The sequence below is a fragment of the Octopus bimaculoides genome, chromosome 3 (genome assembly GCF_046866305.1).
Source record: "Octopus bimaculoides isolate indiv1 chromosome 3, ASM4686630v1, whole genome shotgun sequence".
NCBI lineage: Eukaryota > Metazoa > Mollusca > Cephalopoda > Octopoda > Octopodidae > Octopus > Octopus bimaculoides.
The window spans coordinates 45,344,291-45,367,486 of record NC_142930.1 but is presented as its reverse complement, the minus strand read 5'-3'; the positions used below and the strand labels follow the sequence as shown (position 1 = coordinate 45,367,486).

The following is a 23,196-nucleotide window of genomic DNA, read 5'->3' as shown; positions in this document are numbered from 1 at the left end:
TTCGCAGGAAGGAGTTGCTGCTGTCTAGCCCCAAGTCAGCTTTGACTGAATAGGCTTATGACCAAAAGCATTCCAGTTGCAACCATTCCATATTTTTCAAACTTGTGAAACCAGAATCACATTATCCAATGGGTCCTTTTCTAAAATGGTAGGATGGGAAATGAGGAAGATTTGACTGCTATTTCTGGCAGATCACATAGACACTTCCGAGTTGGCTTGGCACTACATGCTCATAGTTTAGATCTTATTAATGACGTGTTACTCCATTGAGGGATGTACATAACTCTGCTCAAGTTTTCCTAGCTAAAATCTAAAAATTGGCTTGTAGAGAAAAATATCCAGTAGCACCAAGACATATTTTAGGCACCATCTGGTTCTTATTACATGAAGTGATACCTAGCATTTATAGCAGCTGGTCAGGTTTTATTTATGTGGAGTTAGTGCTCAAAGATTGTTTAATACAAGATTTTCTTTCATATGCATCATGTCTCATGGATTGCTGGAAGTAAAAACTTTGTGATGAGTAAATTAAAATAACTTCAACAATGAATTGAATCTATATCATGGTCTTCATTTACTTGGATCTTATCTCTTTTTTTTATCACACAACTTGACAGTTAAAAACAAATATGATTTCAAAACAATTTATGTATTTCATGGTTCTTTTGTAAATTTCAAAAAATCTTCAAAACACACACAGAATTTCTCAAGGAATTACTTGTCATAATTATTTCATACATTTACACGATGCTGTGTTTTTCTAGATTTCAGTGTAGTCCATAGAATCACCCTGGCAGGATTTAAACTGAGTACAAGAAGTTGAACCAAAATTCTAAACATTCTGCCCCAAATCCTGACGTTTAACATCAACCACTTTGAAATCTTCAGCAAGTTCAACTTTGATTAAATTATCACCAACACTTTTAAGAATATCTTCCAAAATTATCTTCACGCTTATTTTGTCTTTGCCAGAATTCTTGCTCAGTGTCTATACGAAGAAGAAAGGGAAAAAAATCATTTAGAAATTATCATAAAAACACACACATACATACACCATCACTCCAATGAGAAAAAGAAGTAAACCCAACTATTCCTTTAAATTAACAAAACCATTTACCTAATTTTTGTTAATCAAAAATTTTAATGATTTAACATGTCTGTCTTGGATTGTGGATTTAGCAAATGTTAGCTACCAGAATGAAAAATATAAAGATCAATACTAAAAAATGTTTTCTGAAACATCCAGCCTATTAGAAAAATCAGCAGAAGCAAGAATATTTTAATAGAACACTTACTGATTCTTCAGGTGACAACACTTGATATCTTTGACTAAAATGTGTTAGAACTAAATGCGATGCACCAAGTTCTAAAGCCAACTGACCAACTTGGCCTGTTAAAATTTGAAAAATAAATGATTTCATTGTTTTAATTGTTACATTACGAACAGACGTAAGAATAATAATAAGAATTTGCGTGTGCGTGTGTGTCATCATCATCATTATTTAACATCAGTTTTCTCTGCTGACATGGGTTGGACAGCTTGACAAGAGCTGTCAAGGCTGGTTCCTCTGTTGGTTTGATATTTAATGATATGGTAGAAAATGGAATAGAAAGGGTCTCAGATATTTTCCTGTAACTTTTACCTGCTTTCCACTGTTCAATAATTAAGTTTTTCACTGAATTTGTGAGTTCTTTACTTTTCGCCATTATTATGACACTACTTTATGTTGTCTCAGTGCTGAATGAAGAAGCTAGCGTTTTGACACTTAAAAATGACCACTGATGAGATTATTGGAACAAACGAGAAAGTTCTAGTAGAAAAAAAATTATTTTAACAGTATTTTGTGGCATAGAAACTCATAAATTTATTCTGTACAAATACTTTTTTCACCCCTAAATATTTATAATTGTATATAAATTCATTAGTTACTATAATTTATTAGTTTCTTTTGCATATTCTTAGTTTATGTATGTGTATACAAATATAGTATTGGTATATCCCATTTATGTTCATTAGAAATTAGATAAATAAAGAATTTTGACGAATATTTATTTCCCCCCACTGTATATATATATACACACACACATATGCACATAAATATACACACACATATACAGGTCATGATTATTTCTTATGCTTGCACAAGGCCATAACTTTTTAAGATTAGACTTATACTGTCATTGATATTGTGCCATGCCCCAGCAAAGACAACCTTGACCAGCTCAATCCATATAGCTATGAATATGTTGTTCAGACATGATTCAGTCAACCTATAATCAAAGGCAGTTTGACCACGACCATCCTGTCTTTCATTCACTGTTTCTTTCCTGCTTTAAGATAGTAGGGAAAATTTGGCTACCATTTCTAGTCAGTAGGACAACTACATAGAGACTGTCTCATCTTTAAGTCAGTACCATAGGGAGGTGAAGTACATAGCCATTAGCTACTAAACAGTTATTGAAGCAAAATTGCTAGCTTCTAGTGCTGAGCTAAAATTAACAAGGATGTCTACCTTAAAAATTCAAAAAGTAAAATTAGCATTTATTCATCAACTGAAGGGATTCTATATATTTTCCCTCAGCCCCATTTAGCAAATGCTAAACAAAATGACTGTGGCTTCACAAAAACATTAATTTCTCTTCATTAACAATAGCTGACTAAATTCATATTTTTAAAATAGTCATTGTTTTAGAGATAGGAGCTTCTAAAATTAGAACAACTATAAATATTATTAAAAAAAGAGATTTCTTTCATCATGCAGAGTGCAAACAAAAGGTTGTGAGCTTGATGATTTAAATATATGGTTGTGAAACATGGGAGAAGATGTAAAGAGGTAAGTTAAGGGTACTCTCGGCGAGGAGAGACAAATACTTTGGTATAAAGATATAATACAAACAGATGAAGCATGGGAAGTGAATGTAAGAGGGATGTTGGCAGGTGTTGAATGTACCTCTGGTAAAAATAAACAAAAGAAGTCAGTAAAAGTAAACAAAAGAAGTTTTTGTTAACATATACAAGAGAAGTATCAACAGACTGACACAAATGTAGAAATGAGATGTTGTAAACATATCAAAGTATGGAAAACTGGATGTTATAAAGATGATGATGATAAAGAAAACTGTAACCAAAAACAAATATAATCTGCAGTTTTCAATTTAGTCGCATGAAATTCAAAAGTTTGATTACTAACTTGGTGTGGAATGGCCATTTTGTAAGGCTTGCTCAAACATGTTATCACTAAGAGTAGCTTCATGAACCAGAAGGTGACAATTTTGACCAATTTTCAGTAGTTCTTTAGAATCACATGAATCTCCAGCAATCACTACTTTCCGACCTTTAATAGGTGGTCCAAGTACATCCTCTGGACAAATCTGCAGCAAGACATAAGAATAACCATATTTCTTTAATATTGAGATAATGTCAATTGAATAATAATGCAGAAGTGCTTAAAGAAATTATCTTTATATTTTTGTTACTGTTTTATATCTACTTTTCTCCATGTCTATAAAAAGTTTTTCAGTAAGATAGTAACCTCTTAGCATCAGAAAGTATTTATCATACTAATAACTACTCAACTGTGAAACAGAAATAGAAACTGTTGTTTTTTGTTTTTTTCTTTCAGCAAGCAGAATTACGTATTTTATGCAATGAGATTTTAAGTCATGACAATGTAGTCCAGCCAGTGTACATCAAATATTCTACTTTAGATATTCCTATATTATTGCAATCACTGTCTGAGAAGCATTAAGGAAAGACTTCATCAGACATTTTCATACTTGATTAAATACAAAATATGCCTTTTATATTTTTCACAGGTTTATTAACATTTTAAAAGATAAAACCATCTCAATATTAAGGTATCAACAAGTCATTAAGTGATGATGTTATCAAATAGTTAATAACTGATCTGGTGCAGCTACAATTAATAGTTTGTATCATTGTACAATTCATAATGAAAATATAGGACTAGAGGGACTGACGGTAGAGTCTTAGATGTTTTTCTCAGTGTTGCAGTGTCTTGTAAATGATGAAAGGGATGTTATTTTGTTAATAGAGAGTTTTAAAACAGCCACTTCAAGCTAATGAAATACTCATCAGTTATACAAAGCTTGAAGGCGGCAAGCTAGCACACAAGGCAAAATGCGTAGTTGCATTTTGTCTGTCTTTATGCTTTGAGTTCAAATTCTGCCAAGGCTGGTTTTGCCTTTCATCATTTCAGGGTCAATAAAATAAGTACCAGTTAAACACGAGGGTCGATGTAATCAACTTAACCCTTGCCCGAACTTGCTGGCCATGTGCCAATATTTGAAATCAATTATACAAAGCTTAAATTTTTTTATATTTTATCAACTAGGTCTGAAGGAAGAGATAGCGACCTTAACCTTCACAAACCTTCCAAGACTAGTGAAATCGATGTAGTTAAGGTTCTGCTTAACTGCAAAGGAGGGATCTCAGAGAATTGATATTCTGATGAAGAGGAAATGAGTGTAATAGTTAGTGTGGGGTTTTGGTGGTCGGACACAACATGATGATGAGAAGAGGAAAGACAAATGAGTCAGGTGTGCCTGAATGAAGGTGCCATGAGAACAGCCACTCTAAGGAGTAGAGGCCATTATAGTAGAAGTAGAAAAGGAAGAGAAACGAGATGGCACGTCTGTAGGCTAGAAAATGAAGTGTTTCCATAAGGGGAGTGACTTATGCCAATCAGCCTTTCTCGGGTTGTTGTCTAGAATGAGTGTTGTAGCAGCATAGAACATGGAGCATTGGGGGGAGGGGGCGGTGTCTTACATGAACTCAGTACAAGGTTAGAAGTTGCTGGGAGCTGAAGTATTTTCTGGCTCAGAAAATAAGGGTCAGTCTTTGAGATGTAATCTTAGATGTTAAGAAATGTGCATTCACTGGGTGAGACCATCAGTGATAGTGAAGCCTAGCATTTGGAGCAATCACACCTGTTAATGGTACCTATATATAACTAGGTGATTTGAGCTATTGAGAATTTAGATTTACAGGAAATATAGCACAGCATTAGTGGCAAAAAGAAACATTGGCAATTAGATTTACTTGATCTAGTAATCCATAATCCTATCAATACCATCAGATGAAGTTCTCAACTAGCATTAAAATCTGAACAAACACAAAATAACTGTTCTGTATCTCAAGAATAAAAATGTTATAGATTCATGGATCACTGTTACTACTAATCAAAATGGTTTAAAGAATGGTCCTTAAACATTGTTATGAGTAAAATAACTATAAATCATATAGTTCATGTGATGAAATAAAGAAAACTGACCACTTCCCCAGAAGGAGATGTAATTTTCATTCCAGATTTTAGTTCTTTGTATAATGGCCCAGGAGGAATTCCTTTGTCAGATAAGAATTGAGCATTTAATCTGGAGAAATAATGTAAAAACCAAGTAGGTATCATTAACAAGATATGCTGATTAAAATAATTTCAATTTTAATTTTAATGTTAGATATCCAATCAGACCATTTTAGTTAATTTATATTTCCTTATGAGTGATGAAGAAATGTTGGAAACACAAATTTAAATATTTCTATTAATATTTTATTGAAAGAGGAGGAGAGGGAACTGAAACTTAAGATCCTAGTTTAATAAATATATTTTATATCAAGAGATTTAGACCTAAGGAAATTAAATTTCAATTTAGAGTAGTTTTCTACACGAGAGGCTTATCTTTTAGCTATTATGGATCTATACATGGTAGTATTCTACCACCATGTTACATTTAGTGTAGCTGCCTTGCTTCAGCTACAGATCTGGTTTATATTTTCAGTAGATTATCTTGTAGAAAGTGTCAGTTGTCCTCCAAATTATAGATCTTTATCTCCTCTTTCTTTTCTTCATATGCATCATCTAGAATTGTTCTGAACTTAGCAAAAGGATGCTTCAGCTTCCAGACCATCCTACTCCAAAATGTCTTCTGTCTTTCAGTTTGCCAAACCCTTATTCTAAAGTCACCAATCAATAACCTATATTGGGTAATACATTCATCACCAGTAAAAGACTTTGTTTTTATAACCTTTCATCTATCCCATTTCCAAATGAGAATGAAACCTATCTGGCTTGCAAGTTTGACAAAAGTTGATCAAGTGACTGGTTAGTTACCTTAAGTTTGTGTTGCAAATGCTAGTTCATTTGCATCACAGAACTCCAAAGGTTTCAGTCCCTCCTCATTCATAGAACTATATCCATGACTATCATGTACTTCACAGTAGCTATCATGGTGTTATAGTGTTGCTCAGCATGTTCACAAACGTCACCAATCATAACAATATTATCATTTTCATTTGTTATTGAGATAGTTAGCAAGAAAGCCTTGTAGAGGCAGCTCTTTTTTTCATTAGTCAATGCCAATTGTTGTGTGTGAACTAACAGTTGCTATTGCTTTGCCTACAACTAGTCTGGACTCAATTATCCTGTCACATAGTCTGGTTACAGCAAGTACATTAACTATTTTTCAATTACAAGTATGCCTACACCACCCGAACCAGTATTATTACCTACCCAAAAGACTTTGTATTGATATTTTTGTCTGTGAGGAGTCTGATTGAGGTTCCCCTCCATCTTACCTCTTGTACACACCATACATTTACTCACTTCTACTCTAATACCTCTATAATCCCACCTTCCATTGTATCAATATTAACAGTAGTAGCCCTGAGGTTTTTTTACCTGACAAAACTAAGATCTCCTGTGGAGGAAGTGTGGATGCTAGAGATCTCTTTCCTGCATCTGAAAGGGAATGGGCACTCTCTTGATGATAATCCAAGGTTTCTCACATGGTCAGGTATACTCTACCTCACAGTATACTGTCAATATTCCTGACCACTGATACTGTTATATATAATAAAGAAACAAACTATGAAAGACAAATCTACCTGCTTACCATCTGAAGATCTTTCCAGATATCAAAGCCTCAATACACATTTGTGTATCATCAGCCACAGCAAACGAGTTCCATCCTGAAATGGATTTCCATAAGTGGACTGTCTAACCAGCAAAACTATACCTTTTATAAGTGAAATAGTAGATGCTCCAGTTTGATCTCATGTAGATTTCACTACTTCTGTTCAACCTTACTAGACAGTGTAAATAACATAGCATTTAAATTATCTCATTAACTATGCCTATGAATATCTTAGCTAAGAAATGAGCTGCTTGACAATGTCATAATACTTACTTGCCAGGCAATGGCTTCTCTTCTATAACAAAAGCAAAAGATGGAATTCTATGTTTCAGAGAAACTGCTTTAACAAAAGCGGTTTCATTTTCAAAGCTGAAAAAAAAAAAAAAAAGAATAGATATAATACAATCTTAAGAGTTTATTCAGGTTTGAATGCTTTAAGAATTGTCTTACTCACGGCATATGGCTGTCATACAAGTTGCTAAGTAGCAGGGAACTTACAATAAATAATGTGACTAAAGGAAAATAACTCAGGGTAGTGTTCTGCATATTAAATAGAAATATGGTAGGATTTCGCATATGTAATATAGTGAGCTGAAAAATTTTAAGCCAGACAATTAGCAGACAAAACTCCTACAAAGAATGTTTAAAAAGTTTTTAAAAAACGAGCAAGGGAGATAATTCCAAGAAGATCAATTTAACAAAACGAGCAAGGGAGATAATTCTAAAAAGCTCAATTCCAAGATCGATTAAACAAAACTTTTGGATAATGTAGACTATGTAGGTTGGATGAGATCTAGTCTTTAATGCCAACTGTTGAAAACGACAGATAAGTGCTTAAAGAAAAGGGTGACGTTGTAATGATACGAAACTAAATGTACTTCACATTGTTAAATATGTTGTTGTGGATAAAAGGTGGTCAGCTCAGTGGCTGAGAGTAACGGAAGTTGAATAGACAACTAACCATTCTGCATCACGTTATTGTAGTGCTTGCATGATACAATACATGTAATCCTGACTTTCTAGATATAGCAATCAAATCTCCCACTTATCATACCCTATCGTCTAAAAAGGGAAAGAACACAGAAGTATGAAAGAAAGAGATGGTCATGACAGGAAAATCTTTATTTTTTGTTTAAGTACTAAGAGAAGGAAGGGCTAATTTGCAGAGCCTCCAAGTGTGGTAAGAGGAATGAATGAAGTTATTCTCAAACTGAAGACCTAGCTTGAATGCATGCAACAGAATGGATTCCAATAAGGCACTGAAGTGCCCAGTGACTGTGTTAAAAAGTTATTCGAACAAGATTCCACACAGTTTCCACCAACAAGACTTCCCTCAAAAGCTGAGGTTAAGGTAGAAAGCACTTGCCCAGAGATCCATACAATGCGATGAACCTGATACTACATAGTGGTGAGGTGATCACAGCCATAATCTACTCAATCAAAGTTGATCTAGAGTTAAACAATAACAAAATATAATAAATGTTTAAACTTACAGACTCCATATTTGGTTGCTATTGGGATAGATGAGACTCTTCGGGTTCTCATTTGGATGAGATTTTTCTGACAGTGAAGAATGGTCCACAACCCAGTCCTGACAGGAAAGAACTATTATAAGTGAAAAAGAAACAATACAGCACAGAAAATACACTGCTCACAACTCTCATTCTCAAAATATCACAGCATTTAATTTTCTTTTCTGATAAAACAGAAGTATTGCATCTGTATATGGTAGTAAATAAAACCAGATTCTATGTCCGACTTAGAATCATTTGTCACTTTATTATTCAACTTGTATGTTTTTCTGTGTAGGTATGTAATGTTGTCATTGCTTGCAATGAAGGTGTCACACAATTAATGAAATTCACATGTGTCATGGAGAGAGACACATGGGGTGGCCAAAGCATCATGGTTTTGGGTGCTATAGACCTGAATCAGAGAACTGGGCCCCATGTGTTCCAAAATGTTGGTGCAGGCAGATGGAATGGCATCACAATGCAGCACTACATTGACCAGATCCTAAGACCTCACATCATGCCCTTCTTTGTGTGTCACCTTAACATGTTCCAGCAGGACAATGCTCCCTCCTGTACCATGGACTTCTTGCATCAGCACAACATCTGAACCATGTCATGGCTGGCTCTCAGCCTGGATTTGAATCCAATTGAACAACTGTGGGATGAAATCCAGTGATGGCAAGGCCAACAACTCATGTAGAACTGGAGGCAGATTTCCTCAGGGTTTGGACACAGGTGCCAATGGCTTTTGTGAATTGCCTCATGTATGACTGTTTTGAAAACCCAGGGAGGGCATACACGGTATTAAACATGCCATACTCTCCAATTTCGATGTGCTGGATCTGCCCACTACCAGAACAAATGACAACAACCCATAGACTGTGGTCAAAGTGCATCCAAGAAATTGACTCTATCAGATTTATCAAATTTTACCTCTGACATAATGAATTAAAACATATTTCACAGTCACGCATGACTCGCATTTCCTTTGTGGTTCAGTGTACATGAGTTGACCATTTTGTAAAAACCTTCAATTGGTTCTGTATGGACATGTGATGTTACCCTGCTAACTTCCTAAATGCTCTGTGAGGTCATGATGGATGGTATGATCAAGTTGAGCAAAACCAAACAAGCTCAACCAGATGTGTGTGTGGTGGGGAGGTAGTATATCTATTTAGATAAGTAGACAAACTCAGTACACAACTAATTGCACATGCATTCATTGACATTAACACACATTTCATACTATAATAAATTAACTAAAGATTTTTACCTTCAAATCTTCAGCTAACTGGTTTTCAAGTACTTTAAGCTCACATACAGTAAAGTTGAACTCTAACAAAGATCGAGACAGATTTAGGCAAGTTCGAATGTATTTACACAAGCCCTCAGGTCCATAGATTTCAACAGGTGCTTTACGGGCATTATTCATACTAATGGTACATAGCAGGCCTGGAAGTCCAAACAGCTGAAAATTAATAAAATGTTATATACTCATTACAATACAATTCTGGTTTCTAACATAAGACATAAGGCCACAAACATTTTAGGGAAAGGTATAGTCAATTATACAGACCCTGTACACAGCTGGAAGATTATTTTATCAACAGCAGAAGAATGAAAACCAAAGTTAAATTCAGAAGGATTTGAATTCAGAATGTAAAGGTAAATAACTAAATATTTCAAAGTATTTTGACAAGAGCACTATGGATTCTGCCAAACTGCCTCCTACCAAACTCTGCTTCTACTAAACCACCATCCTTAAAATATGATTATCAATGTTGTTTATTTTTAGAAATCAGTTACCACATATCTCATAAATAAGCTGCAAATTTTATTCAAAAGAAGCCACAAAAAGTCACTTGCAACTTATCTACCAAACCCTGATCTAGATTTGAAATTAAGAGTAAGCAGTTGCACAAGCATGCATGTACACACACACACATCATTGTTATTTAGTTCCCACTGAGAACTGATCAACCATTTTGATATCAAAAGGACTAAGACTACCTCTGGTTCTATGATACAACTTTCCTGTTTTAAATTGATCTAAATTAAAATTTTATGTTGACTTATGTCCCAAAAATCAGCTTAATAATGACAAAGTTAATTTACTAAATACTTTGTTATTTTCCACATTAAATGAAATAAAAGCAGTGTATTTCAACAGAAATGTAGTAACCAAAGTGTTAAGAATCTGATTCTTTTGGAGATCAAAAACTACACTGTCCAATGAGTCTCCTGTTTTTACGACTGTAAGTAAGATCTGAAGAGATTCAATTGCTGTTTCTAACAGATGAAGTAGGTGGGTGCATCAGCAAAGGATAATGGTTTCAAAGCATCAACATGGTGATGCATGGTGATACAATGGTGATGTATGTTTAGAAATTTTATATGCAATGCAGTTTCTATAATTTTCTAATGTTAGGTCTAAAGTTAGACATGCATAACATGTGAAGTTAGTGCATCATAGTTATAAAACTTCCAAAATAGTACAAAATGTGCAAACATACTCTCAAAAATATTAAAAAATTTTGTTAGTCCTGCCAGCAATAGTTAATAAGTAGGTAATAAGTTGTTTAAACATTATATATGTGTGTTTCAAAATACTTGTCAATTTTAGAGTGCTGTTGTAGTAGAATGCCCAAAATTATGATTGTTATTATTAGAAGAAATATTAATATTGTTAAACATAATACCTTATGTTCTGAGTTCCGACCTTGCCAAACTCAACTTTGCCTTTCAACCAGAATCAATAGCTCACTGGTCAAAATGCTTAGTGACATTTTGTCCATCTTTATGTTCTGAGTTCCAGTTCTGTCAAGATCAATTTTGCCTTTTATCCTTTTTGGGGTTGATAAAATAAGTACTAGTTGAACACTGGGGTCAATGTAATTGACTTACAACCTTCCCTGAAATTGCTGGCCTTGTGTCATAATTTGAAACCAATATAATGATTTAACTATAAGCTGTATACCCTTCTTACTGCAAACCTCTTAAATGAGGTATTACTTCAGCTTATGAATGTGGCCCAGTATGTTAGTCTGACCCTCATAGTGCCCTCGGGTAACTAAATTTCTAACAAAAATAAATACAATGACTGTTTAGACTTCAAACTATGCTGCAGGCATTGAGTTGTTCCCAAAAATAAAACAAGTAAGTCTACTTCAATCTCCTTAATTGAGAAATAGGTTCAACTCTTACTTTATGATTATATAAATATAAAAGATCAAATTAACTACCAATTTATATGATGTTAGTTCAAATCTACTGCAAGTATTTTGCTGTTTCTGGGCAGGTTACTTTATTCTGTGTGCCTAAATTCACCTAACTTTCAGAAATAAGAATTATAATCCTCAATGAACATGACCAAGAATGGCATTCTTTCTTAGCTCCCAGAAGTAATGTAAAATATAATGTAAAATATAATGTAAAATATAATATAATATAAAACAAAATATCTGGTGTGGATTATAAATTGTTTTCTATGAAACAGTCTTTACCCTCTCTCTCTCCATGAAGCCTTTTTTTGCATCAATACGCCAAAACATTTGACACTAAACAATTAGTAGTAAATTTAGTAGTAAATGAGAAACACAAAGCGGAATGACTCACTTCAGTGAAAAAAACAATTAGCCACAGCTGTCACTCAGATGCACATATGACTTGGTAGCATGGTATCAGGTTTTCATTTATTGTTTTAGGTGCTCATGTACTTGCAAGCAGACAGACATACTCTCTTGGTACTCTCAACCTTGACACAGCAGAACATCCAGTGACAGGTGGCGGGAAAGAAAATTACACCAGCAACTGGCTGGTATTCATTACAGATTGGAGCAATGTAAAATGAAAAGCCCTGCTCAAGGATGCACCATGTTTCCCAGTCTCAGAATTGAACCTATGACCCCATGATTGAGAGACCAACACCTTAACCATAAACTGAAGTGAGTTTGCTAGATAAATGTTGAGTTCAGGCCTCCCTGTGGTCAAATGTGCCAACTACACAACTCTAGACAAGCCAACAAGAAGAGCATCTGAGTGATTACTCAGTCTACTAAAAATATCAGCCAAGTTTCTTTCAAACAACTGATTGGATAATGTAATTCTATACTGATGCTCACAGTTTGAGTAGCTGAGTATTAATCAAGGCTGATTTTGAGCTAAACAACAACACAACTTTCATTTCAATTTTTTAAGAGAAAAAAAATCAAATTCTTTCTACCTCTGATTTCTTGCCATAATTAGAATGAAAATGGGCCATGCAAGGCTGATCTACTCTCATTACATCACTTGAGGACTTTTCTCATGACTCAATAACCAATCAGAAGTTACAGGACAGATATTCATAATAAGCAAATCAAAATGAAAATATGATGGTTTATAGAAAAACAACAATTAAAAAACTGACTTACATGATCCCCATGGAGATGAGAAATAAATATTTTTGAAATTTTTCCAGGTTTCACACAACTTTTCATTAACTGAGTTTGGGAACCTTCTCCACAGTCAAAAACCCAACTATCTCCATCTGATGATGATAATAATGATATGGAAGAAAAATCAATTGGTGAAAAACCAAAAGTAAAAGAAATTCAATAAGTTCAATGAAAATCAGTCTTAGAATACCCAGTACTATGTAATAATGTGGAAAAATAAATTAATTTTCCTATCTTGAAATGGGATCAAGCATGCGAGTTAAGTGTTCACAATAAGAAATATACTTTTATATACATTAAAATACAGCTCAAACATCAATATCAGAGCACCCTTTACATTAATATATTCAATAAAAAATGTACTGTCTATCTGATAAACACACCACCATTTACCACAATACTCTAAATTTTATCCTTTTCCAGCAACTATTTCAATTTTCTTTCCTCATATATATTGATTACCACTTAAACTGAATGTTTAATTCCATTATTCTTCCACAGACTACATCACCTCTTTTGACTCCTAACCTTCACATGTTTGCAATCATTAACCTGCAAGAACATTGAGCACACTAACTTCACACAGTTATTCCTATCCCTCAGTCTACAATGAACTGAAAACTATGCACTTTAACCTGCCTCCTTAAATTATTGAAAAAGAAAAAAAAAAGCCTTAAAATCTCATCAGGTTCATGAAGTTCAATTGTATCAAGTACTCCATTAAAAAGAAAAATATTTCAATAACAAAAGTAAAATATTTGTCATGTAAAAAATAAGTTTGACAATATCTGGAATAAAGCAATGATTAAAATGTAAAAAACAAATCAATAAAATATGGATCCTTAATATTGTATTTTGCACTTAATCAAATACTATGCTTTTTATTTTAGTTGCCTTAATTGGAAATAACAGAATATGAAGAGGTTACTTCATACAAAACATATCATCTGATCAACTGACAATGAGAATTAATTGTACTTAAAGGAACACTTAGAAAGTAATTAACATGTTTTGCCAGGAATGTGGTTCAGTTGAATTTGAAGACAATGTCTTAATTGATACAACAATGTTAATAACATTTGTTCTTGGCTGACAAGTTTGACACCCCACACTCACAAAGTTGTTCATATTCCAGAGGAAACTGTTTTCACACTAACTGCGCACTAATGCCTGGAAAAGCAAATACTGTTGCCAGAAATGCAGCACAAGCCAAATAATAAACACAAGGCTATGGATCTGAGACAAAGTGTACAGTCAAATAAATAAACTGATCTCAATACTTGACAAGTACTATATCATCAGTCCATTAAAAACGAAAAGCAAAGTTAAGCCAAGTAGATTTGTTTCATCTGTAATTATAATTTCATTCTCATTATGATGACTGATTCGAATATTACCATATTTTATTGATTTTAGATAGATGAAAGGTAAAAATTAGCCTCAGCAGGAATTTGATCTTTGAATAGGTGTGTAATCAAAATCTGCAAAACATCTTGTTTTTCACTCTACCAACCACCACTTTTAATAATTTCTAACATGAGCACAAGGCCAGAAATTTAGCAAGAAAGATTAGTCAATTAGATTGACCTCAATACTTGACTGGTACTTTATCAACCCTGGAAGGATGAAAAGCAAGACTGACATTGGAGGGATTTGAACTAAGGAACCTTAAACAAATACCACAAACAAGTTTTTTTGATGCAATAACGATTCCACCAATAATTTCTAACACACACACACACGGTCATATATTTTGAGAGAGTGCTCTACTCTGCCTACATTTCAAGGCATAACTTTTCCTCTGACAAAAGTCAAGAACTAAAATTCTAGATTCTATACTCATTCCAACAATGGAATCTATTAACCTCTCTTATAATCAGTTACCTTAACCATAGCACCTGAAAGGTAATTGTTTTACGAACCTATAGATCAACCCCAATGTGGGTTGAACTGAGAACGTAACTAAATATCACAAGGCCACTTACATAAGGGTATATTATATTTAAATGTACCCTTTCCTTACAATTTGAAGCTAAAAAGAAACAAAAATAATTTTATTGGTTACATTTAGGTATTGCTGAGAAATTTCAGTCCTGATCAAGCAAACCTATAATCAAATGCCTTCTGGCCATGATCATCACGTCTTTTTTCAGGTATAGTGCATCTAAGACTACAATATCAGCCAGTTTTGGTTTAGGAGCTTCATACATAACGGAAAAAAAGGAGCAGGCTCTGTGTGTGTGTGTGTGTGTGTGTGTGTGTGTGTGTGTGTGTGTATGTGTGTGTGTGTGAGAGAGAGAGAGCGCGCGCTCATGATTCTGGCTTTTGCTTTACGAAACGGAAATCACAATTTTGAAAAAATATTTTTCTCAAAATTTCATTGCTCTTTTACATTTTAACTAACACAGACTTAGGTAACATTTTTCTTTCCTATGAAATATTGGGCTCCACATGCTAAACTCCATTCGGTAAATTTGGACAAGTACACTCGCACGCGGTTCACTAGGTTTTTTTTTTCCTTAGCGAACCGTGTGCGGCTGTACTTGTCCAAATTTACCCTCCGTTCTATCTATAACCGGTGTTTACTTTCATTATTACAGGAAGATGCAATTTGAATGTCCCAAGTAACCACTTAAAGCTTCTTCATCAATTCAATAATGGGCTGAGATAAAATACGTCGATTATTGTCTTTTCCATATCCCATATTCTGATTTCTCCAGCAAAAGTTGTCCCACACAAGGAGTGCTGAAAAGTTCCTGGCTTTGGGTAAAAGAAAATATGGAAGGATCAGTTAATTATAATTATTCAACATATTCCCTTCTCAAATTCACACACATATTGCAGCATTCCTTCAGTTTTTCTAAGCCCTGTATAAGAAAACTCGGAAGGTTGGGCTTTCAACCAGGCCTTTCGTGGTACACTTGAAGCCAGGAACTTTTCAGCACACTCATGTATGTATCGGTGTTTGTTATTCTTTGTACTCATATGTAGACAACGAGAAATAAGTATACAAGTAAAATTGTTAAAATATTTAACAGTAAAATGTACAATTTCAATATCACAGTTAACTGAGGAACTTTAAGTGTTTTGCGGTTAACATGTTTCTAACTTGTACGTAGTTCCGCAGTCGCACTAGTTTTGTCCCACAAGAAAACTGACTGTAAGTGGAGTAACTTACAGAGTGAAAATGAGATCGATAAATTACACTGAGAGTGTGATAACAGAGTGTGATATTAAAGCAGAAAGCCTTTAAAATATATATATATGTGAATGATATTACCGTTTTGCAAGACAACACATGAAGCCCCCCTATGTGGTGAAGGGTAGGCAGCGCCAGTTCCTAAAAATATAACTTTTAACGACATACTAAAGAGATTAGATTATTAAACATTAATACTAATTCGTAATTTGTTTCAAACAATCAATGTTGTTATACAGAAATAAAAACAAATAAACATATACATGTGTTAATATTGAACTCGACACAAAACCAGCGATCTATTGTCGTCGGTAACACTGCATTATCTCCCTTAACCTTGCTAAAACTTTTTCTTAGCCAGTTCATTATTGTCTCCCTTTACTTGCGGCCACTCTTACTTTTGACATGTTTTTGTCAGCGGACTGCGGTCATGCTGGGGTACCTTCTTCAAGTTTAATCAAACAAATCGACTCCAGTTCTCTTTTTAAAGCCTGGTACTTATTATCGGTCTCTAGTGCCTACGGAACGGCACAGGAGTGGCTGTGTGGTAAGTAGCTTGCTTACCAACCACATGGTTCCGGGTTCAGTCCCACTGCGTGGCACCTTGGGCAAGTGTCTTCTACTATAGCCTCGAGCCGACCAAAGCCTTGTGAGTGGATTTGGTAGACGGAAACTGAAAGAAGCCCGTCGTATATATGTATATATATATGTTTGTGTGTCTGTGTTTGTCCCCCCACCATCGCTTGACAACCGATGCTGGTGTGTTTACGTCCCCGTAACTTAGCGGTTCGGCAAAAAGAGACCGATAGAATAAGTACTAGGCTTACAAAGAATAAGTCCTGGAGTCGATTTGCTCGACTAAAGGCGGTGCTCCAGCATGGCCGCAGTCAAATGACTGAAACAAATAAAAGAGTAAACCAACAACACCGATTGTCAAGCGATGGTGGGGGGAAAAATACACCCACACTCATTGATACATTATCACCCCCTCCTATCGTATTCAAGAACTTAGTGAAGAGTGTCAGGAAGAGGATCTCGAATCCATCCTCTAGTCAAGATATCTTCGATGCTGACCCCCCCCCCCTCCCACTACAACGAGGTGCTGGTGTCCAGCAGGTTTAAGGACCACATCTCCATAAAAGGAAAATCCGCAGAGACATGGTTTGGTTTGCCCCACCCTTCTCACTCAACATTAAGACTTGTGTGGGAAGGATATTCCTCAGGTTAATTAGACAAACACTTCACACTGATACATACAGTTATTCAACAGGCACAATCTAAGGGTCTCCTTTAGCAGTGCATCTAACATGAAAAGTATATTAGCTAACGCCCATGAAACACAGGGAGAGGCAGGTTGCTCTTACAGTGACTGTCCAGTGGGAGGCCAATGTGAATCTGAGGGAGTCATCTATGAAGCTGTAGTGACACTCAGGCCTAGCAACCACAGTAATAGCAGCAATGGATCATCCAACAACATTGAGGACATCAGATGCAGCGACAGCAACAGAAACACTAGCACTGATGCCAATGACCCCAGTACCAGCACTACAGCTGGGGATGACCATGCTAACACCAGTAGCACTTGTGAAGCTACTGGCCCCATGCTCAATATTACTATTGACGGTACCCATATCATTGATGGCACCCACATCATCACCAATGGCAATAGCGCTAACTCTACAGCCAGGGACGACCACCACAATGATAGCAGCAACAGCTATATCGCTGGACCTGCACATCATAATGATTACAGCACTGATAGCAGCCCCAACAACACTGGTAGCAACAACAACATCCCCAGGCCCAGAGCCAACCAGAGATGCACCAGCAATGTGAACACAGCCAACACCCAAGCCTGGAAATACATCAGATCAGCCAGTATGGCTTTCAAGCAACACTTGTGTGACCACATGTCCTCATTCAGGGTTCCTGAAAGATTATTCATCACATCCCTGGCCAGCCATGTGTGGTACCTCAAAGTCAAGGGACCCCATACAATATCAAATAGATCTTAGAACAACTGGGTCCCTACATCAATGGGAGAAGGTGTTGCAAGCTCTGCATAGTTGAGTGAACGAGGATACTTAAAGACTCACTAAAATCTGGGTCGCTGAATACTCGTCAAGAAATCTTCACACCATGCATCCATTTCAAGCTCTACCTGCTGTAAAAATGGGATTCCTCATTCACTGACTCAGCTCAGAAGAGTCCTTATGATCCATTAGATACCTTATTCTCCAAATAGCTGGTCTAGCGGAGATGACCAATCCTCACTTGCCGGCCCTTTTATTCTCTTATGATCTTTTGACCATTGACCATAACAACTTTCCACCTCCAAGAGGTGAAGTGTTAATTTTGTCCTTGGACTAGAGTCTGATAAGTTGTCCACGTAGCTATGACTTTCGTAGATGTGAAACCATTGGTCACTCTATGACCAGACATTAACTTTTTTTACTTTAATATATATATATATTATGTACACAGACTTCTGTACTTGGGGTTTGTTGACTTGGAGAAAGCCTTTGACTGAGTGCCCTGCTCCCTCCTCTGGTGAAGTTAGAGATAGATGAGTAGCTGGTGAGATCTGAACTAGCTATGTACAGGGATGCTGATTTAAGAGAAAAATTGGGTATAAAAGACACCAGACGTGTGCAAGAGAGAAGACTGGACTGGACTGGTATAGTCATATGATGTGTATGAGGACAACTACATCAAGAAGTGCCGTCCTCTAATTGTAGAGGGAACATGTGGAAAGGATGGTCCCCAAGAAGACATGGGATGAAGTGGTAAGAAAGGATCTTCAGAATTTAGGTTTCACAAAGGAGGTGAAAAGACAAAACTTCTGGTGATATTGTGTGCTTAAGAAGACACATTAAGCTAAGTAAAATAGTGGCTTTCCATGCATACAGTCATGTTCCTTACACCCCTCTCTCAGCCGAGAGATCCTAGTCTTATGAGCTTGTGAATGCTGGTACCACATACAAGCACCTGTGCCAGTTCGACGTGGTGTAGATTTCAATTATATCAATAAGTTGCAAAACCAGATTTTCCAATGATGGGGAGAAGAGTTTTGGTAAATTCATACAAATTGATGTGTGTGTGTGATATTAGACCCCTTGACTTTGTTTTCTCATAACTTTCAGATAAATAGATATTTTTAAAATGAAATTTTCTACAAACATGCTTCAGATGGTGTAAATTCTGATTATATCAGAATTTGTTGTGAGAAAGTTTTCCAAGGGGTGGGAAGAGAAGTTGTGAAAAATTTACATGAGTCAGTCTGTTTCCTCATAACTTTCAGAAAAATGGGTATTTTTTTATTAAAATTTCTATGGACATATTTCAGATGGCATAGATTGCAATTATGTAGGAATTTAAATTTTGTTGGGATTCGCACATCTACAGAGACATGTCACAAACCTCTACAAAATGAAATTTGGAATTTTGAAAAAAATTGTGATGTGTATCAGTACGTGCAGTATGTGTGTGTGCATGCCTACCAATTTTTTTCCACATTAAATTCCAATACAATCACAATTTATACAAACAGAAAGGTGTATGTTGAAAATTTCATGAAAAATATAACCATTTTTCTGAAAGTCATGGGCAAACAAAGCTGACGGTGTGAATTTACGAAAACTCTTCTTCCCATCACTAAAATATCTGGTTTTACTACTAATTCTGATATAATCAGAATTTACACAATCTGAAGGATATTTGTAGGAAATTCAATTAAAAAATACCCATGTCTCTAAAAGTTATGAGGAAACAAAGGTGGGGCGCAATTGTGTAGGTATGCTTATATACACACACACATTATATACTCTTTTATTCTTTTATTTGTTTCCGTAATTTGACTGCAGCCATGCTGGAGCACTGGCTTTAGTTGAGCAAATCGACCCCAGGATTTATTCTTATCAGTCTCTTTGGTTGAAAAGCTAAGTTACGGGGACGTAAACACACCAGCATGATTGGAAAATAAGAAAATTAAGAACAGATCAATTTCTTCTTATAAAGCATTTTTTTCAGTCATATTATCAAACTGAAAAAACGACTTCTTCAGAGAAAGCAGCCACAAAAGTGAAGTGAAGAGATGGTTGAGGTTAACATGCACTTAAGTCATAAAAAATGAAAGCAAGTTCTTAAAACTGAAAGTAAATTGTGATATAAACTGGAATTGCTGAGTCTCTTACCCATGTGTACATTAGTTGAATTATTATTGGTAGAGGTCATATGGCTCTTCTCAAAAAAGGAATTGGCTCATGTAATCCAAGTGAATCCACAGCAATGGCATGATTACTTCTTGTCGGTTTTCTTTCGACACTTCATCAGACGTGAAGGGTTATTGCATTACTCATATGTAACTACATTCTCTATCAGGCATCGACATGACATGAAAGCCATCAAATTGCCTTTTAGGTTGTGTTTGTTGCTGGGTATAGCATGTTGGAATGGTATATTTCAGCTACTGTATTTGATAACACATCTCTAGAATGTGCTATACGTGAACATGGCATAATGAGGGAGTTTTTTTATGTTCTTTTTATGAAACTTTTGCATGTTATCATCACTTCCAATTTCTATTGCAGTTTATTTTCGTTTTTTTAGGACAATTTACTTTCACGTTTTGCAAAAGTAAACTGATGTTAACCTTGTAGGCATACACGATTACACATACATCTTTAAAATAATCATGAGATAACTACAGCTTCTCTAGCGACAACAACCTCTTCCATAATGTGTTGCATATAGTCAACTGCTGTCCACCAATACGTAAGTTTTACAAGGCAAAGAAATGGGATATAAGACCCAGAAAAGAAGGAACTTGGTCTAATACTTTGATAATGCCAGCACAGAAAATGTGTGACGAATCACCATACGCATTGATTCATTGTAGCATATTTCTGAATTATGAATTAACCTCAATGATGCAACAAAGCTAATTGTACTTCAATGTTTATGCTATTGCTACAAATTTCACGTATGATACAATTCCTTTCAATCAGCTTTACTTTCAGTTTGAAGGAAAACATTCATCCTTCTACATTTATTTTATTGTCGAATTCAATTGGTAAGACCTAACATTATTTTACTTTCATTTTTTTGCCGACTTCAGCAAATTCACTTTCTGGATGACAAAACGAAAAATGAAGATGTTCCAACTTCTTAATCTCTCTCTCTCTGCTAGGATATATCAACATTTGAAAGCACGCCCCAGTGTGTCCCATTTCTGAGAAAGGCATACAATATGAGCACCATAGTTGTCAAAAAAAAAAAAAAATGCAGTAGTGTGTTCCCTTATTGGGATTGTCACATTAAGTTGACAATACACTACAACTTTATCGCGCCACTACTGCTTAAATCTCTCTGAGAGATTTAGAAATATTATATTTCTAATTTTGCTGATCAGTGAATAAACTTCACTATGATTATATAAGTTTGCGAGGGCTAAACAGGCTTCTTTAACCAGTTGGTAAGCTACTTCAGGCTGATGACGAGCAAAGACTCAGAAACATGTCCCTGAATGCTGGCTAGGCTGGGTGGAGGAGCTTGTCTCCCCCCCTTGCAAACTTAAGGACACAGTAATTGTGTCAAGGCCGACAAGAAGCGGTCCAGCTTCCTAGAGCTAAACGGCAGTAGTGTGTTCCCTTATTGGGATTGTCACATTAAGTTGACAATACACTACAACTTTATATATATATTATATATTATGATTGACTGTTGACTGGACACTATTCAATTTTTTTTCTCCGTGTTTTTCTCCTTGTCTCCGTATTCTTTCTGTTGAAGAGCGTAGCTCGAAACGTCAAAGACTTTCCGTATTCCCGAGCGTCATACTAATACATCCTTTTGTTATTTACACCACCTGTCCTCGTCTGTTGTTGTTTTTTCGTATATTCTCCCATATATATATATATATGTAACGGTTGAAAAATGTTAACGTTGGAGGGTCACCAATTTGTAACGGTAGGGTTACCAAATGTAACAGGTTATTGATTGATTGATCGATGATGATGATAAACAATTTTATAGAAATGTTTATTTACCGTTACTTTCTATGTTGCCATACCACGACGGGTAGGCCAGTGTAATCGTATATAAAACATGCAAGGTTGAGAATTTAGGCCTGTATCTGTATGTACCTTTTTTCTAGTAGTAATTGTATAGAGAGAGAAAAGGAATTGCTAGCTCGTATGCCTGCTTGTGTCCATGGCTTCAGATGCCCAGTCGCCACCGACCAGCGACCAAGCTGTCGAGGCGTCACTGCTGGTGACTAAAAAGAGAAAGAGGAAGTTTGCTTGGAGGTCTCCTGTTTTTATAGCCATGAAGCAGGGCAGTGAGTGCAAAGGATTTAGCTTGTTTATCTCTATTCTAGATGGAGTAGAAGAGGTCAGAAAAGGGTCAAGTGGTGGAGACACCGCTTCGAAAACCGTTGTTCCACCGCGGGAAAAGTTCTGACGCAGTGTTGATTCAAATTTGTATATAGTGGATCGAATCCACTTCACGCCTGCCAGATTCCTACATATATATATATATATATATATATATAAGAGTTAGGGGTTGAGGATCCAACCCACTAAGGCATAATATCTATCCAATATACTGCTGGGAGGGTACCCAATTATTGTTACACTAGTGTTATACCAAGTGCAATAAGTGGGTGCATATATATATATATATATATATATATGCAGATGTATATATGTGTATAAAATTTACGGAAAGCGACGATCTTCTTCAGAAACATAAACAAATACACGTGCTTTAAGAAGTCATAAACAGTTCTCATATCGAAAGATCACCAACTGTCGTATTAATCTCACCTCTATCTGTAAGCCATTAACAATGACATTAACTAAAACATTGAATATTCTCTCTCTCTCTCATCAGTGGACACTATTAATGTCTCCTGCTGAGCAAGATTCACATGAGACCTATACTTCTACATCCCTAACAAGTGAGCTCTCATTTTAGAGAAGATCCGTAAGAGCAATGTTATTGAGCTATACCTCAGTAAAATCTTTGACTATTTGGCATACAAATCTCACAACAAAACGTCCTGCCCACATGCTCCATCCATTTCTTGTATCTTTGATTGTGGCTACATCAGCTC

At 35.6% G+C, this 23,196-nt stretch overlaps 1 protein-coding gene across 8 annotated transcripts; it reads right to left on the bottom strand.

The window, feature by feature from the left end:
• Positions 1-550: 550 nt before the first annotated feature.
• LOC106881711 (zinc phosphodiesterase ELAC protein 1) lies at positions 551-23,115 on the bottom strand. 8 transcript variants are annotated; one of them, XM_089348889.1, is made up of 10 exons: positions 23,093-23,115; positions 12,860-12,975; positions 9,721-9,915; positions 8,427-8,524; positions 7,207-7,302; positions 6,699-6,758; positions 5,295-5,394; positions 3,192-3,372; positions 1,296-1,390; positions 551-988 (listed from the first exon to the last, which is right to left on the bottom strand). In XM_089348889.1, the coding sequence occupies exons 2-10, from the start codon at positions 12,923-12,925 to the stop codon at positions 833-835; spliced, it is 1,047 nt and encodes a 348-aa protein (XP_089205015.1). In that variant the 5' UTR covers positions 12,926-12,975; positions 23,093-23,115; the 3' UTR covers positions 551-832. The 8 variants fall into 8 exon arrangements, with proteins under 8 accessions (XP_089205015.1, XP_089205014.1, XP_089205012.1 ...); XM_089348888.1 differs by lacking the exon at positions 23,093-23,115 and adding an exon at positions 16,481-16,504; XM_089348886.1 differs by lacking the exon at positions 23,093-23,115 and adding an exon at positions 16,346-16,474.
• Positions 23,116-23,196: the final 81 nt, after the last annotated feature.

Bases quoted from the DNA above. Each gene is read 5' to 3' on its own strand.
- LOC106881711 (XM_089348886.1), bottom strand. From the start codon at position 16,448: ATGAACTGGCTAAGAAAAAGTTTTAGCAAGGTTAAGGGAGATAATGCA. The intron at 9,916-12,859 runs GTAAGTCAGTTT...ATTAATTTTCAG, and splicing joins CTCATCTCCATGGGGATCAT to CTGTTTGGACTTCCAGGCCT. The intron at 3,373-5,294 runs GTCAGTTTTCTT...GTCTTGCTGCAG, and splicing joins CATCTCCTTCTGGGGAAGTG to ATTTGTCCAGAGGATGTACT.